Source organism: Ovis canadensis, chromosome 8 (genome assembly GCF_042477335.2).
Source record: "Ovis canadensis isolate MfBH-ARS-UI-01 breed Bighorn chromosome 8, ARS-UI_OviCan_v2, whole genome shotgun sequence".
NCBI lineage: Eukaryota > Metazoa > Chordata > Mammalia > Artiodactyla > Bovidae > Ovis > Ovis canadensis.
In genome coordinates this window covers 88,040,936-88,058,474 of record NC_091252.1, presented here as the reverse complement: position 1 = coordinate 88,058,474, position 17,539 = coordinate 88,040,936, and the positions used below count along the sequence as shown (strand labels likewise).

Here is a 17,539-nt window from a genome sequence, read left to right as displayed (position 1 = left end):
GTTGAGCTCTTTCAAACCCTGGAAGATGATGCTGTGAAAGTGCTGCACTCAATGTGCCAGCAAATTCGGAAAACTCAGCAGTGGCCACAGGACTGGAAAAGGTCCGTTTTCATTCCAATCCCAAAGAAAGGCAATGCCAAAGAATGCTCAAACCACTGCACAATTGTACTCATCTCACACACTAGTAAAGTAATGCTCAAAATTCTCCAAGCCAGGCTTCAGCAATATGTGAACTGTGAACGTCCAGATGTTCAAGCTGGTTTTAGAAAAGGCAGAGGAACCAGAGATCAAATTGCCAACATCCGCTGGATCATGGAAAAAGCAAGAGAGTTTCAGAAAAACATCTATTCCTGCTTTATTGACTATGCCAAAGCCTTTGACTGTGTGGATCACAATAAACTGTGGAAAATTCTGAAAGAGATGAGAATACCAGACCACCTGACCTGCCTCCTGAGAAACCTGTATGCAGGTCAGGAAGCAACAGTTAGAACTGGACATGGAACAACAGACTGGTTCCAAATAGGAAAAGGAGTACATCAAGGCTATATATTGTCACCCTGCTTATTTAACTTATATGCAGAGTACATCATGAGAAACGCTGGGCTGGAAGAAGCACAAGCTGGAATCAAGATTGCCAGGAGAAATATCAGTCACCTCAGATATGCAGATGACAGCACTCTTATGGCAGAAAGTGAAGAGGAACTAAAAAGCCTCTTGATGAAAGTGAAAGAGAATGAAAAAGTTGGCTTAAAGCTCAACATTCAGAAAACAAAGATCATGGCATCTGGTCTCATCACTTCATGGGAAGTAGGTGAGGAAACAGCGGAAACAGTGTCAGGCTTTATTGTTTTGGTCTCCAAAATCACTGCAGATGGTGACTGCAGCCATGAAATTAAAAGATGCTTACTCCTTGGAAGGAAAGATATGACCAACCTAGACAGCATATTGAAAAGCAGAGATACTACTTTGCCAACAAAGGTCCGACAAGTCAAGGCTATGGTTTTTCCAGTGGTCATGTATGGATGTGAGAGTTGGACTGTGAAGAAAGCTGAGGACCAAAGAATTGATGCTTTTGAACTGTGGTGTTGGAGAAGACCCTTGAGAGTCCCTTGGACTGCAAGGAGGTCCAACCAGGCCGTTCTAAAGGAGATCAGTCCTGGGTGTTCATTGGAAGGACTGATGCTGAGGGTGAAACTCCGATACTTTGGCCACCTCATGCAAAGAGTTGACTGATTGGAAAAAACCCTGCTGCTGAGAGGGATTGGGGGCAGGAGGAGAAGGAGACGACAGAGGATGAGATGGCTGGATGGCATCACTGACTCGATAGACATGAGTTTGAGTGAACTCCGGGAGTTGGTGATGGACAGGGAGGAGGCCTGGTGCGCTGTGATTCGTGGGGTCCCAAAGAGTCGGACATGACTGAGCAACTGAACTGAACTGAATCCATAAAATTAACAAAACAATCATTTCATTTTAATAATGACTTAATACTACATGACTGAATATTATTGCCATTGGGGGGATATTTAACAGTTTTTTTGATCTTCAAAAAAGCAATAGAGTTCCAGAAAAACATCTATTTCTGCTTTATTGACTATGCCAAAGCCTTTGACTGTGCGGATCACCACAAACTGTGGAAAATCCTGAAAGAGATAGGAATACCAGACCACCTGACCTGCCTTCCGAGAAATCTGTATGCAGGTCAGGAAGCAACGGTTAGAACTGGACATGGAAAAAGAGACTGGTTCCAAATCGGGAAAGGAGTACGTCAAGGCTGTATATTGTCACCCTGCTTATTTAACTTATATGCAGAGTACATCATGAGAACTGCTGGACTGGATGAAGCACAAACTGGAATCAAGCCTGCCGGGAGAAATATCAGTCACCTCAGATATACAGATGACACCACCCTTATGGGTGCACTATGAAGAAAGCTGAGTGCAGAAGAATTGATGCTTTTGAACTGTGGTGTTGGAGAAGACTCTTGAGAGTCCCTTGGACAGCAAGGAAATCCAACCAGTCTATCCTAAAGGAAATCAGTCCTGAATATTCATTGGAAGGATTGATGCTGAAGCTGAAACTCCAATCCTTGGCCAACTGATGCGAAGAACTGACTCTTTTGAAAAGACCCTGATGCTGGGAAAGACTGAAGGCAGGAGAAGAAGGGGATAAAAGAGGATGAGGAGGTTGGATGGCATCACGGACTCAATGGACATGAGTTTGAGCAAGCTCTGGGAGTTGGTGATGGACAGGTAGGCCTGGCGTGCTGCAGTCCATGGGGTCTCAAAGAGTCAGATACAACTGAGTGAGTGAACTGAACAGTTTTTTTTAATTGAAGAATAATCACTTTGCCATGTTGTGTTGATTTCTGCCATATAGTATTACTGTTATTAATAATTAATTCTGAAGTCTGAAGTGTTAGTCACTCAGTCATGTCTGGCTCTTTGCAACCCCATGGACTGTAGCCCACCAGGCTCCTCTGTCCATGGGATTCTCCAGGCAAGAATGCTGGAGTGTGTTCCAATTTCCTTCTCCAGGGAATCTTCCCGACCCAGGGATTTGAACCCAGTTCTCCTGCATTTCAGGCATATTCTTTGCTGCCTAAGCCACCAGGGAAGCCCCTATAATTAATTGGTAACAATTAAATAGATAGGGGAGGCAAATCTATCCACAACTATAGTGAAAGGCATTCCATGGTGACTTCCATAATAGGGTTACCCAAGAAGGTGCTCCACATGCACAATAACCTGAAAGAATGCCACGTGGAAAACCCATCTGGAGAACTGACTCAACTGAGCCCTCACTTGTGTGTACCCTCAGTCTAACATAGGCGGGACAAGAAGAACTGACTCAACTGAGCTCTGACTTGTGTGTACCCTCAGTCTAACATAGGCGGGACAAGAAGAACTGACTCAACTGAGCCCTGACTTGTGTGTACCCTCAGTCTAACATAGGCGGGACAAGAAGACAGAAAAGTACATGGGGGAGATGAGTGAACAACAGAAGTGGGAAGGTGCCCATTCAGATTTGGTTTTGAACAAGAGCTTCATGGAGTGGAGCTGCACTGAGCTAAGTGCAGGAGACGAGCTGGAATCAAATGACAAGGTCTTTGAATGCTGCATTACAGAATATGCCTCTGTTTTGTGATGAGGAGAAGCTACTGAAGACTTTGACACAGAGGAAGGACCCAATCAAATGCATACTTTGGGTAGGAAGCTCAGGTAAACTGGAAAATTTGAGTTTGTAAGCTCAAAATCTGCAAAACCTGGACAGAATTATTACAGCCATAACAGACAGCTGGTTGAGTGCAGAGAAAGGAGAGAAGGACGTGAGAGGCATTGGAGAAGGAGTGTCTTTGTGTGTTTTCAAGACCTGCAAATGGATGCCTCATACAGCCTTTCTGTGAACTATAGAGTTATCCAACATTAAAAACACTAGAACCTGTGAATGCTTCCACCAGCCACCTGACATCTTGGCTAGCATTTTCTAATGTCAAACACAGATGCCTTTGATGAGAGTTGGGCTTTTTATGGAAAAGCAACTTTGATCTCACTGATCTCAACTACTGAGCCTCAGACACAAAGAACCAGAGAGCCCTGGGCCTGTGGGCGGATGGCGCTTCATTATGCGGCACCTAGATCATCTTGTGGGCATCAGAGGAGCCCTGTGCTCACTTCTAACCTGAGGATCTACAAGTATACATGTTTCTGCGATTTCAAAGGCTTGCTTTCAGCAGATTCCGGGCAGAGTCACACAAGGAAGATTGAGCAATGAGGGAACTTTACCAAGCTGAACCCAAACTGCCGATGTGCCAAGGTCAGGGGCCTGGATGCCCATTTCCCTCATCAACGAGTGAGCCGTTTATCTCCAGAAAGAATTCTGCAAACACTTCCCAACAAAAAGGAGTACACAGGAAGAGTTTTAATTAAGCCCTCCACATTGAAATGTTTGAGGAACTTTCCAAAAACACAACTGGAAATCTGGCACAATCAATCAATTATCCTGATATTGATATTTAGAGGTTATATCAACAATGCTAGCGTCTGGGTGTGTGGCAACGATCAGAAGAACTGAAGAGAAGTGAACCCTATTGAGGGGAAGGTTCAAAGACTTCAGTGACCTTCAATTATCTAAACCTTTGACAAAAACCCAAATAAGGCCCACTAATCGGCATAGGTACGTACACTTGACTCTTGAACCAACACAGGGATTGTGGGTGCCAATCGACTGCAATTTATTTCCAAATATTCCTAGTATAACTTATAGTCTGCCTCCGTATCTGTGGTTCCTTCTGTATGCCTACTTCAGCATCTGCGGATTCAGCCAACGGAAGATTATGTAGCACTATAGAACTTAGTACTGAAACCATCCACCTATACAAGAATGTGAGCAGTTCAAACTTGTGTTGCTTGAGGGTCAACTATATTTACATCCCTGTTTTAGGTCGTTTCCTAAATTCATCTTCATATCCAGTGGCAAAAGCCTGCAGCCTCATACTCTTCATGCAACTGCGTGCTTTATACATTATTTTGGAAAGATGAGGAGTAGAAATTAATGTTACTGCCATTTTTCTCTTTGGCATTCCTTTATCTCTCTGCTTCTGAAACCCAAGTGGCTCAGTGAAATGGAGACTCGGAAAGCAGGCAGCCCTGGGTCTGAATTGTTCTCCTCAGGGTCAGAACACGGCCTGGGGCCGCTGTGATAGACAGGCCTAGGAAGATTGTGTGATAAAGCTTTCAGAAATGCTGGGAGACCGTGAATCAGCAGACTACCCAGGAGGAAAGCTCATGGAGTCTTGTTGTTTTGTTTTGTTCTTTTAATTGCTTATTTCCGCTTCACTCCCAGAGCAGACATTAACACTGCTGAGATATGGCCCAGGTATCTGTAGTTTTTTAATCATCTGGGTGATTCTGAAATCATCTTTGATCCAAATGTGCAGCCGGGTTGAAAATCAACTTTTCTAGATACTCTGTACATTCTGGCTTCTATTCCTCTTTCGTCTCTGCATCCTTCTTTCCAGATCACAGAGAAATCCTCTCCTTACCTTATATGTCATAGCTTTTCCATAGACTGTTTACCTGAGTTTTAACTTCTTCCCTCTCTGGAATTGCTTCAGTCCAGAGTATTTTACGTCTTTCGCTCTTTTTTTTTTTTTTAACTGATTTACTTTTTTTAAAAATTTATTTGGGGTTTACTATAGCTGCTTGATTTCATTTTGCTAGCACAGTAGCTGGCATATACTAAGCATTTTGAAAAATATTAGCTGCCTGTTTCCTTTAGGTTGGAAAAGTTTAACTTCTAATCACAACAGGGTGTTAAAGCTGGTCCCTTGAAGGCAAAATAAACACACATAGGGAAGTTACAAACTCTCCAGACTCTTAAAGAGCACTCATATTCACCTTCTTCTGTGTAGAATACTCAATTCTCCATCAAAGAAGTAATAAAAAAAATTGTGGCTGGCTATGTGCTGGGCATGTTGAAAGCCCATGACATCTCTGAACTCGTTTAATCTTCCCAACTACCAAAAGATGTAGGGCCTATTTTGATCGACATTTTACAGATGAGTAAACTGAGGCACATGGAGTCAGAGATTACAACTAGACAGGGATTGAGAAATAAGGTGCTTGTCTCCCAAACCAGTGCCTTCATCACTCTATTATATACAATCTTATTTCAGTACTTGCAGTTACATTCTATCAAGGCACCACAATCATTGAGTTAGTGGATAATGAATCATTACTCCTAGGGGAAATACAGGGTTAGGTTCTTGAGAGCCTCTGCTGCTGCTGCTGCTAAGTCACTTCAGACGTGTCCAACTCTGTGCGACCCCATAGATGGCCGCCCACCAGGCTCCGCCGTCCCTGGGATTCTCCAGGCAAGAACACTGGAGTGGGTTCCCATTTCCTTCTCCAATGCATGAAAGTCAAAAGTGAAAGTGAAGTCGCTCAGTCGTGTCCAACTCTTCGCGACCCCATGGACTGCAGCCTACCAGGCTCCTCCATCCATGGGATTTTCCAGGCAAGAGTACTGGAGTGGGGTGGCACTGCCTTCTCCATTGAGAGAGCCTCTAGTTGTAACATTTTCATCAACCAAATACTATACAGCCTTGCTTCATCTGTGTGTGTGTTTCTGTTTAAAGACATCTTATTTAACATACATTGCTGGTTTGTCTACAGTAAAATCATGGCCAACAGCACTATAACCCATGCTGAGCGAAGTTTATCTAATCTGTACTTTCTCCATAAGGCACATCACAGCCTTCTTGCACTTAGGAACGCTAGACAGCACTTCAGCACCAGGCTTTCTAAAGAGCAAAATCACTAAATGAAAAGCACAAAAATGCAAACACACACACACACAAAGTGGCAGTAAACAGACCTCAACCAGGACACTTGTTTACAGTCTGAGATCTGAAACAAGCAGGCAGAGCTCGCCTGGTCTGACCTCAGCTGGGACCGCGCACGTCAGATGATTCAAACTTTTCACTACTTTGCGCATGGCCCGTGCTGCCGCGAATGACCGAGAAAGTGACCGAGAGTACTGAGTGATTGGAAGGTGACAAAAAATGTCAGTGAGTAGGTGAATTTGTAAATGTGCAGTCCATGAATAATGGGAATCAATGAACTTGAAATGCCCGGTGAAGGAAAGGAGATTCTAAAATTCCTCACATTCTTCCAATCCCATCTAAAGATCTCTTCCTGACCGGACTTTCTCCCTGCAAGAGGCCAGAGGGAATCAGGGTAACTGGTACTTCCTGCCCACCACGCTTCTAGGCACTTCATGTGCCATGCGCTTTGCTAAGGGCTCAGAGAAATACTGTGATATAAGATCAGCTTTCTGTTCAGACCAGAGCTCAGGGGTTCCTCCCATTAGAAATCCAAGAAGCTTCTGGAGGCCTCTCAGGTTTTGTCAGGTAACTGAAGAAAATACCTTCTCATTGTAACTAAATTGACTCTTGCAGTCAAATTAGCATGCAAGATTATAATGCACTTCTCTCTCTGAAGTGCCTGAAATAGTCCAGCAGAAACAGAAGGTCTTCAAAAAAAAGTCAAACTACCAGCTTCCCAGGTGGCTCAGTGGGTAAAGAACCCACCTGCAATGCATAAGACGTAAAAGACATAGGTTCAATCACCGGGTCAAAAAGATCCCTTGGAGAAGGAAATGGCAACCCACTCCAGTATTCTTGCCTAGGACATCCCATAGACAGAGGAGCCTGACGGCTAAAGGTCTATGGGGTCGCAAAGAACAACTCAGCAACCAAAACAACAAAAACAGCCTTTAAAATCAAGTACATTTCTGACAATGTTGTACAGCGAAAGTTATGCCAAAAAAAAAAAAAAAAAAACCTAACACTTAAAAAAACATCAAGTAAAATGAATCATGGACGGATCTATGACTGTTAAAAAAAAGAGTGTTTTTGTTGACAAAGTGGGAAATTATAGTCAGCTCTATATGGGTAGTGTAAGTTTGTGTGGATATAGGCTCCTGAAACGTAGACCGCCAGAAGATAACATACAAGGCTGCACTTTCTGTCACCTCCTTAACAAATCCACATGCAGAAGACTGTGGCCCTGGGATTGCAGCCATCCATGCAGTAAGGCTCCTGGCTGCTCCGTGTTAACACTGATGTGTGAACTGCTAAGAATATAAACACACGTTTTATTTCATCTATGCCCCTGGTGAACTTACACACTTTGGAACAAGTGTGTAGTTGGCCAAATGAATGAATGAATGAATAAGTTGCCGGACCAATTTCACTAAGTGAAATTTTTGTCCTGAATTTTTGTTAAGCATCTCTCCTTAGAGACAAGAAACAAAAATCATTCTTGAAACTTTTACTCTTGTTAATGCCACTTTTAACGTCATGACTGGGTTATTAAGGCATATTCTTACACCACTGGCCTTCCTAGGCTAGGGAGGAATTCTGCTGAACCCTTTTCCAAATTTTATTAAAATAACAGACGACACAGGTCAATAAAGAAATAAACCAGAAAAGATGGAAGAAAAAATCTGAGACTACACAGATGGAGTGACTAAAACAGAAAAGAGAGAAAGAAAGCTGGATAGTGGAAAAGAAGCCAAGAAATGTTTAAAGGGAAGAACGTTAGAAAATAGAGCAAAGAAACAAAATACAAGGGACTATTAGCACAAAGATCAGTGGAGGAAAGAGAAAGGATGCCAATGCACAAATTACTATTTCTAACATTATTTGGTTGCAGGGAATCAAAAGAGAATTATCTGTTACTTTCAGGGTCTTAAAAGAAATTCCAAGTCTTTACGTGAGAGAAATGAGTCGTGAATTGATTTGCCAAGAAAACTGCCCAGGAAGTAGTGCCTCGCAGGCACACACAAGACAGCTTGTGTCCCTGCACCCACCACCGTTGGGGACAAGGGGACAGAGGGATGCAATCTAGACAGAACCTCAACTACAGAGAGGGAGCCTCTGGGACAGGCAGCTCTGTAGAGGCCAAGCTGAAGTTGTGACTCTGAACATGAAACCCTCAGGGGTTTCTGGCTCCTCTTGGAGGTGATACTTTGGGGGAACCTTCAAAAAGAAGGACCCCCATGTGAATTTTTTGAGGGCTCATTGGGAAATGTCTAGTTCTGAAATTTTCTTAATTAAGTTTCATTGAACCACCCTAATTTTCTCAAGCCTAAACCACAGGAGTTTCAGAAAGCAGAAAATAACAAGTCGGAGTTGCCTACTACCTCCTGAAAGATGACATATTTGATTCAAGGAGAAGATGTTATGGGAACAAACTAAGGATGCACCATGTTCCCCTAAAAGGTTCAGGAGAGAAACACAGAAAGAAAGCAATCCAGGCTTGTTTGGATTGTTCTTTTTGAATTTCTGTATGGCAATGAGAGGCACTTAAGAGATTTAGGATATCCGTGTCATTGACAGTATTATTATGGAAAATTTTGACTATGTGTCTAAATTATATCACCACAGAAAAGAGCAAAGTACATTAAAAATGCTTGATTTCTATCTGGATAGATATCTCCAGGCTACATAATAGACATTCAGAAACACTGCCTACCCAAACTGACATCAGCACCTCATTGCTGCTAACCCACCATCATTACCATCCCCTCCTTCCTTTGCCAAAGCCACCATCATCGTGGCTTCCACCATCACACCACCATATCACTATTTAAGAATCTCAGAACCTCAGTAAATTGAAACAATCGAACTGAAGTTTGTGTAAGATTTATTTTGCATAATATTTAACACTGATTTTGATTAAAATCCTTAGTCTTCTTCATTAACCCAGGTGCAAAATAATGTTTGACTACAGAATTGTGAAATAATTTTCTTCTAGCATTGAGATCTAAGTCATTGAGAGTTTACAATGGATTAGGCACTATTTTTTTTTTTAAGTCTGCAGTATTTTGTTTAAGCTTTATAATCATCCTAAATGAAGAGAATTTTATTGTCTCATTTTTTTAAAAAAAGGGAGAAACTGAGGACTGGGCAATTTGGTTGAGCTCTCACAGGTGGCCCACTGTCAAGCTGGGACTGGGTGCCTCGCAGTCTGAGTCCAGAGTCATTGCACTTAGCTACTACACCTTACTAAATAACTCTCCTTTCACTCAATCATTCTTGATGCCTGTGGAGTCAATCCTAGTCTTTCTGATTAACTTATCACTTTGTTAAAATAGATAAAATTTTGTCAGTTGGGACCAAAATAGTTGCCTTTCTAGCCTTTGTATTTTTAACAGGGTCTAAACATATACACATAATTAAAACTGTTGTTGATTTAGGTAAAACATCTCCCCCCTCATAATTCCTACTAATATTCTCTAAGATGAGAACTCGGCATTCGTTTCTTCTCTCATGAGGTCAAGAATATCATAAAGGCGTTTGCAGTCACCTCCAGTCCAGTTCAATCCTCAGATTTCAGACGACACTGTGAGAATATGTTTTAGAGAGAGAGTATGGGAAGCTCAGACACACTTCTTAAAAACTGACCTTACAGGTTAACTCACCAGCAGAGTTTAAAATATAAAATAAAACTACTCGATGATTTTGGTGAACTGCCTCCTTTCCATAAAATTATTTACACTTTCACTTTAGCTGGTTTGTGTTCAAGTGGCTGAATTCTGGGGACTTACATAGCACTTTCTTTGGAGTATGAATTTTGGTTCTAAACAGTTACGGCATTCTGTTTTCCTTTCTTCGATACGCAAACTGGGGCTTGGAATTAAACAAAATAAGCAATTTGCTTTTACCCATTCAATGTAACCTAAAGAAGAAGGGAACATACTTAGCCCGCTGCCTTCTCTACTGGGTCCTTCTAAAGTTACATTAAAAATAATACTGAAGTCATTGGAAGGACTTAGATTTATTATTTTTTGCTGAGTACACATTTTAGAAAAAATATAATTCATATACTTCCTTATATAAAACTATTTTCACATAATCAGGGTTTTGACTTTTTAAAAAATGTATGTATAAGATAAAAGTTCTTTATGAAAACCCAGACTGCAAACAAATGTTGCAGATGGTAATAAAGATTTTATTTAAATTTGGCTTCCACAGAAAATGAGTTTATATTATCATCAATCTATATTTGTAGTGAAACTCCTGACCATTTAAGCCAGTTCTTCCCTACAGTATTTTTTTAGCTTATAAAACACCAGAACAAATATTAACATGTGAATAAAATCGCTTGTATAGCTTATGCATTGCTTTTGCATATACTAGCTCGCTTGATGAAAGTACTACTATCTTAGCCTTATTGAAAAGTTTGATATCTTTGATAGTTTTTCCTGTATCTACGGTTCTTGCCATGGTCAGTTTCTTACCCCTGTCTTTCATATCCTTAAAATTTATAAGAAACCAAAATGCTGAACCTGAATTTTCCTAAATTATGAATTCTACATCTTAAATACATTCACAAAAGCAACTCAGAGATCCAAATTAGCTGAGTGTGAGAAAGAAGACTAGAATAAGTGACAATTATCTTTCAGGGGGCTTTCTACCAAACATGTACAAGCCACATAGAGTAGGTGAAAATGAAATGGGGTTTTAAGATGTGATCCTGTTTCAATCCAAAATATATTCAATCTTGAAGCAATACGTGGCTCTTGAACTATTCGCAGACCCACACAATCAGGTACACAGTAACAATTTAAATAACTGAAGAAAAGTAAGACCAGGGAAAAAGGGTGCTAAGATATCACCTAACTACAAAGAAAGAATTACTGAAAACTTGAAACTTAACCATTCAAACCTCTCTCTAGAAGTGAGCCTTGCTTAAAGTTGAAAAATAGTTCAAATGTTCACCGATGCACAAACTAGGCACTGAAAATATGCATACACCCAGAAGACAAATTTCTAGGGCTTTGGCTTTGATGTAGAAGTTTGGATATTGGTCAATTTTTTGGAAAAGAGGGCAATATTTCACCTCTAAGAATACTCAGTGATAAGACTGACACCAGCATGGAGTGTTATACACCTCATTTGAATTTTTAAAACATAGTGGATATAATTAATTTTCTTCTTCAGTTTTATTCAAACCTTCTAAGATGTTTAAACATGCTAAGGAACCCAGGATAAGGTAACTCACACTTGCCTTCATCATGAAATTTTAGCTAAGACATATTTTGCAGGTCACAGCTTGCCCATTTACAAATTTATTCCCTTTCAATAACAATTTGTTGGGATATATAACCATCTTTCTCCCGTTACTATATGCCCAGGGCAGTCTTATCTGTTACATGTCTTCCTACATAGATATGGCTGCATATTATGGCCAACAGAAGAAAGCACCCGTAGCATCTTAATGATAAAATGATGTGAATGCCACATAAATTCTTTGAACATCCCAGTGGGACATTTAGCTGGACAATCCACACAATAGCATTTTACAAATGGAAAAGTTAAGAATAAAGTTAAGTAATAAAGGGTAACCTAACTGACCTAAAGTCACCAGCTGATTTGTAAGCAAAAAATAAAACAGAAACAATCAAAACTGTTTTTTGGTTTGTTTCTATAAAACAACCAGGCACTTACCTGAACTTTTTGTTTTCTACTGACCATAACATTTTAGGTCAGTAGCTTTCAAACTTCTTTACCTCAAGCCAGAATAAGAAATACATTTTAATCACATCCAGCACACATAAGCATGGATAATTAAAATAAATTGTCAGGAAACAAAATCTGCTCTTATTAGATATTACCCACTTGAGTATTTTCTATTTTTTTAATATTTTATTCCTTTAAAAAAATGTTCTAGACTCACTAAACTAATTTCATGATCCTCTGGATCATGACAAGCCATCTAAAAACACTTGCTTTCGGCCCCCAAACTTTTGATAACTACTGAAGAAAACTAAGGGTTCCTGAAAGAATCTAATCAGCTCTTTTCTTTTTACCCAGTCATTCAAACAGTAAAATTGAGATGGGGAAAAATATTAAGTAACATCTGTCTGTGTAAAATAATTCTGTTTGATAGTCTTCTTTTCCTCCCTGGGTAATAAAAGGCAAAATTCAAACATTAAAAAAAGGATGTTATGGAAAATAAATGCCAAAGGAAAAAATTATTCTGAAAATGAATTTCCATCTGGAATCCCATACGTACTGAGTTTTTTACCTTTATTATTTTTGAAAGTTCCCTTTTTCTTTTTTCAAAAGTACCAGAATATTATCTAACGCAAAAAGTTTAAGATGGGGCATATTATAGGGATAGTATTTGCCACTGGGATGATGAACAATTTTGAATAAAATGTGATCCTCTCTTCATTTGACCATGCTCACTTTGTAATTACTGGCAAGGCAGTAAATAATCCACTGAGAAGCAGTCTCATTAGTGCCCATTGAAATTCAGTGGCATTAATTTGCAATAAAAGAACTGAAAATTAAATGGAAAAGAAAATAGTTTCTGGAGTCTACCACGAGGTTATGGAACTCACATCATATCAATGCCTTCCTTCACATCAAGGAGTTTAAAAGGTGTGAATCAGACTTAATCGTTAGATTTTGTTCTAACACTTGAAAAAAAAAAAGCAGGCAGAATAAATTCTTTTTCATTTCCCATTTTAACCCTGAATTAAAACAAGTAAAATGAATTTGACAGACGCCAACTTGTGAAAGTTTGTTCATCCTAGTGAGTCTTCTATGGAATAACTCAGGCTGGACCTGCCTGGCTGTGGAGTGTTCTAAAATCTTTTCAGAGGCTAAAGGATGTGGAGTGTGCTCAGATAGCCCATGATCTCCCCTTCAAATTCTCTGGGGCCACTTGGCACCTTCCTCCTGCTGCTTCTACTATAAATATCTCTGGAAATAGAACACTGAATGGAAAATCATCCCAGCTTGCAATACAGAAGGGTCTGGGTTAAGGATGAAAGGCAGGTCCAGACACCAGTGTACAATGAGACAGTGCCTAACTCAACACCCAGCCACGTGGGCGCCCTAAGGTCTCTCAAACCCACTCCGTGGCACCCCTGTCCAGCAGCACCTAGAGCACTGGTATTCCCCAGGACTCCCTGCCTAAGCCCTTTTGGAGTCCATCAGGAAGAGAAGGGAGAAATTGTCAAAGGGAAAATGAGAGCAAGAAGGGAGAAGGAAAGTGTCATCTCTATGAAAAAGAAAAAAAAACAACAACAACAACAACAACAAAAAAGAAGAAGACACAAAACATTTGCCTCTAAGTCAGAAAAACGTCCCTGTGTGCCCTGAGCTACCATCTGCTTCTTCCCCTGAAGGAAAAGCACAGAACCGGGCTGAACTCGGGCACGGCACTCCCGGGGGCATTCTGTGCCCCGTAGGCCAGAAATGAAACTTAGCTGTAAGGAAAGTATTTCAAAACACTCGTGCTTCGATGTGGCATGTTTCAAACTCACAGGACACATAAATCTCGGGATGTCAGAAGTCTTCTGCCAGCACTGGGCTCTGACACGGACTCAGTCCGGGTAACTCAGAAATCAGAAAACTCCTTAAGACCCATCCAACTCTAGGGTCTTCTGAGGGGCGCGTTTCAGCCCCGCAGCCCTCCTAGGTGGGACGGGGAGAAAGACGGGCCAGGAATCGCTCCCCGAGGAAATCACCTTTGCCACCACCATCCTCATCATTATCAGAGCGTGCATATTTCCAACCCGAAAGTCGAGGAGCAGGGAAATTTGGCAAGCACAGTAAAACAAAATTGTTAAATACTACTACTATTATAAATAAATAACACTGAGCTCAGCGAGTCCCAAACACCTCCAGCCTTAAGTACCAAAGCGGGACCTTTTCTGGGGACTCAAAGCACCTTATGTGTGTTGGCTCTGGGGTGTCCCCCTCCCCAACTAAAAAAACCTCTGCTTTGCACGGTTTTCCAATATTTGTTTAGTTAGGAAGCACACGGGGTTTCAGATCTGCGTATCAAGCAGACATGGGGGCGGGGGGGGGGGAGCGGTGGAGAAGGAAAAAAAATTAAAATTAAAAAAAAAATTTTTTTTTTAAGCTGCTGGACCAGAGAACTTGACTCTCGAGAACACGAGATGCACCCGTGACCCCAGGCCGGGCGGCGCGCTAGCCCTCGGGTCGCGCGGCCCCGGCTCGGGCTGCGGCTGCGGCCGGGCGCCCAGCCCCGCGGCCTGCGGGCCCCGCTCCCTCCGCGCCGCGCGGCCCCTCGCCCCCGCTCCCTCCCGCCGCCCCGCGCGCGGCGACCACCCCGACGGGGCGCGGCGGGCGGCGCGGGTTACCTGTAGTAGGCGGGAGGGCCGGCTTCGCGCACCGCATAGCCGCTCGGCTCGTTCTCCAGGTAATAGGGCACCTGTTGGCCGTGCGGGTGCAGGAAGGGCGAGAGGGGCTGCGGCGGCGGGTGCAGCAGCACCAGCGGGCTCGGAGACACGCTGTTGAGCGGCGGGAAGGCCCCCAGGCCGTTGGCGCCGAACGCCGCCGCCTCGGACCCGGGGCCGTAGGGGAGGCCCGACTGGCCGTAGACGGGCGCGGAGGCGGCGGCCGCGGCGTTGAAGTCGTACGCGGCGCCCTCGGGGTAGTTGTACACGGCGGGCTTGCTGCTGTCCACGTACATCTCGCCCAGGGGCCGCTCCAGGGGGATCTTGAGCTGCGGGCGGTTCAGGGGCTCCAGCTCGTTGGCTTGGATCTGGTGCAGCAGGGCCATGCCGGACGCTTTGGTGTGTAGGGTCATGGTCATGGTGAGCGGCCGCGGGCCGGCGCAGACCGTCTCCCCCCGCGGCAGAGGGCTCAGCAGCCGGCCGGCCACCTGGAAGAAGAGCACAGCCCGCGGTTAGAGGCGGCGCAGCGCATGTCCCGCCGCGACGCGAGCGCCGGCCGGGCCCCGGGGAGCCGACCCCGTCCCGAGGAGCGCGGCGGCCGCCGGACGCGAGCAAGTGCAGCCCTGCGCGAGCGCGCTCTGCCAACTCGCGGGCTCGGGTCTCCAACTTTAAGTACAGCTCTCCCGAGCTCATAGGCATGACAAAGGTGCTGGCCCCCGGCCAGGGGCTGCTGCCTGCCCCTGACGTTGCCTTCAACATCATTCCAGGCGCGCAACTCGTTTTGGAGAGATCCCAAAGAGCAGCTTCCCTGAACTTTACTTTACTTGCCGCTGCTGGATAGAGGCTGGATTTCACGGCAGGAGGGCGGGGGCGCCGAGGGATCTCCTAAAGGTGGCCCGGAGAAGACGGGTTTCAAACCAACTCGGAAGACTCATCCCGGGGCCAGCTTTCTCTAACGTGCTACCTTATGTGCCCCGTGCCAGGCTCCAATCTATCTCTGTTTGTCTCCCGTGCTGTTTGATTCACGCTCCTCGTTGGCTGGAAATACGTAGTGTGTACATAGAATGACCCTGGGGAGGACCACTCTGTAACCGAGATATGGTAGATAGAGTGGGGTGTGCGGTTGCCGATGCAGACAGCTATATTTAGCAGCTGCAGAGACTGATCGCAGGCGTCCGGGGAAAGGGGGCGGAGATTCAAGGTGTGCGTACAGGAAGAGCCGAGTTTTGCCTTCAGGAGAGTGCTACCTGACCTCAGTTTCCCTCGTCTAAAAAATTCTCCCAAAGTGGTCGCCTCCAGCCGCGATCTTCCGAGATTTTCCCAGCCCGCCTTGTCTGTGTTGGACCACAGTACTGTACTTGTGTCCATTAGGAATTCTAATGTGAATGACGATTTACCAAAACCTTTCTGTTAGGAGGACATGGGTCTTCATGCTTTCCACGGACTATGCAACCAGAACTTCAGAAAACTGAATATGAAATGTGACCCTTCCATAAAAAAAAAAAAAAAACAAAACCTGAGGTCATTAACCACATCTTTAGCAATTATGTTGTACTGATGGTCTCAGCAACAAATTTTAAAATCAGCAACAAATTTTGAAAGTCAGTGATGCCTTTCTGTTCCTTTGTACTCCGATTGGACCTTCTTGGTTCACTTGGACTAGGATATGCAGATTCAAATATCCAGATTGAAAAAGAAACAGGAAAAAGTTTGGTACTGAGTTAAAAGTTAAACCTGCTCAAATACATTATATATATATATAATATATTAGAATAAATAATATATAATGTATATATATATAATGTGTGTATATAAATATATATTTAAAATTATGGTAAATACACTGTGTACCTATAATCATGGACAGTTTATACTTTTTAATAAACTTCCTTGTCCCCAGTCTAATGAATTCTGATACAACTGATACTTGGTTTTAATTGCTATCCCAAACACTTGACAGGATACCTGACAAAATTTCCATATATAAATGCCAAAGATGCTATCACTGACAGTAATACCTGGGGATATCTTTATACTAGTAAGTACATAATTCTAATTCTACCTACCTAATTCTTATAAGAACAGACAGAGCATTGGGGGATAATATGTAGATATAACTGATTTACTATGAAGCCAAAACTGAGCTCAGCATCCATAACTAGAATTATAAGCAAAGAAAGGGTTAAAAACACATTAGGCGAATCACAGATATTTCTCTTTATGGCCAGCAACCATTACTTTCCAAAGCAATCTTTTTACAGATGACTTCGTTTCCATAAATCACACTTTCAATTTTCAAACATCTTAAGGAAAAAAACCCATGCACAAGCACTTCAGAGGACTCTGAAAAATCTGAACCTGCCGAATTCTGTGTAAATTACACAAAGAACCCTACGGGTCCTGAAAGCAGAAGGAGATGCACACACAAACCCAGGGAAAACAGCAAATCCTTATCTCCCTGCTCAGATAACAGACACTGGTCAGAAAGGTGAGTTGCTTTCTCAAAATGCTAAAGCTGCGAAGAGAAATCAAAATAGTCCTACCCTGCTGGATCAAGAGCGCCTTTCCAGAAATGTTCCATGGGCTTGTAGAAGTCAAGGGCTGAGACAGTGAGAAGGAAGGGAAGAATGTGCTCCCGTGTGCCTGTGGCTCCGGGTGTGAGCAAGGCAGAGCGTATGGGGATGTGTTTGCATGTGGGATGGCAGGGAATCGGGAAGCAGCCAGTAGGCAGGGCACTTGGCAGCCCCTCCCGGCAGACAGAGCAGCTGGGCTGCCGCACAGAGCTGGATGAATGGCAGTGGAGAGTGAGGAG

General features: G+C 43.1%; 1 protein-coding gene across 2 annotated transcripts in view; it reads right to left on the bottom strand.

The window, feature by feature from the left end:
* ESR1 (estrogen receptor 1) overlaps window positions 1–17,539 on the bottom strand; it is a 401,644-nt gene that overhangs the window by 270,447 nt on the left and 113,658 nt on the right. The window contains exons 1-2 of one of the 2 annotated variants that reach the window (XM_069598739.1): window positions 15,304–16,236; window positions 14,692–15,215 (exon numbers count right to left, since the gene is read on the bottom strand). In XM_069598739.1, the coding sequence (XP_069454840.1) occupies window positions 14,692–15,215; window positions 15,304–15,489 (710 nt within the window). In that variant the 5' untranslated portion in view covers window positions 15,490–16,236. Of the gene's footprint in view, window positions 1–14,691; window positions 15,216–15,303; window positions 16,237–17,539 lie in introns of those variants that run through there. The other variant, XM_069598740.1, reaches the window with a different exon arrangement.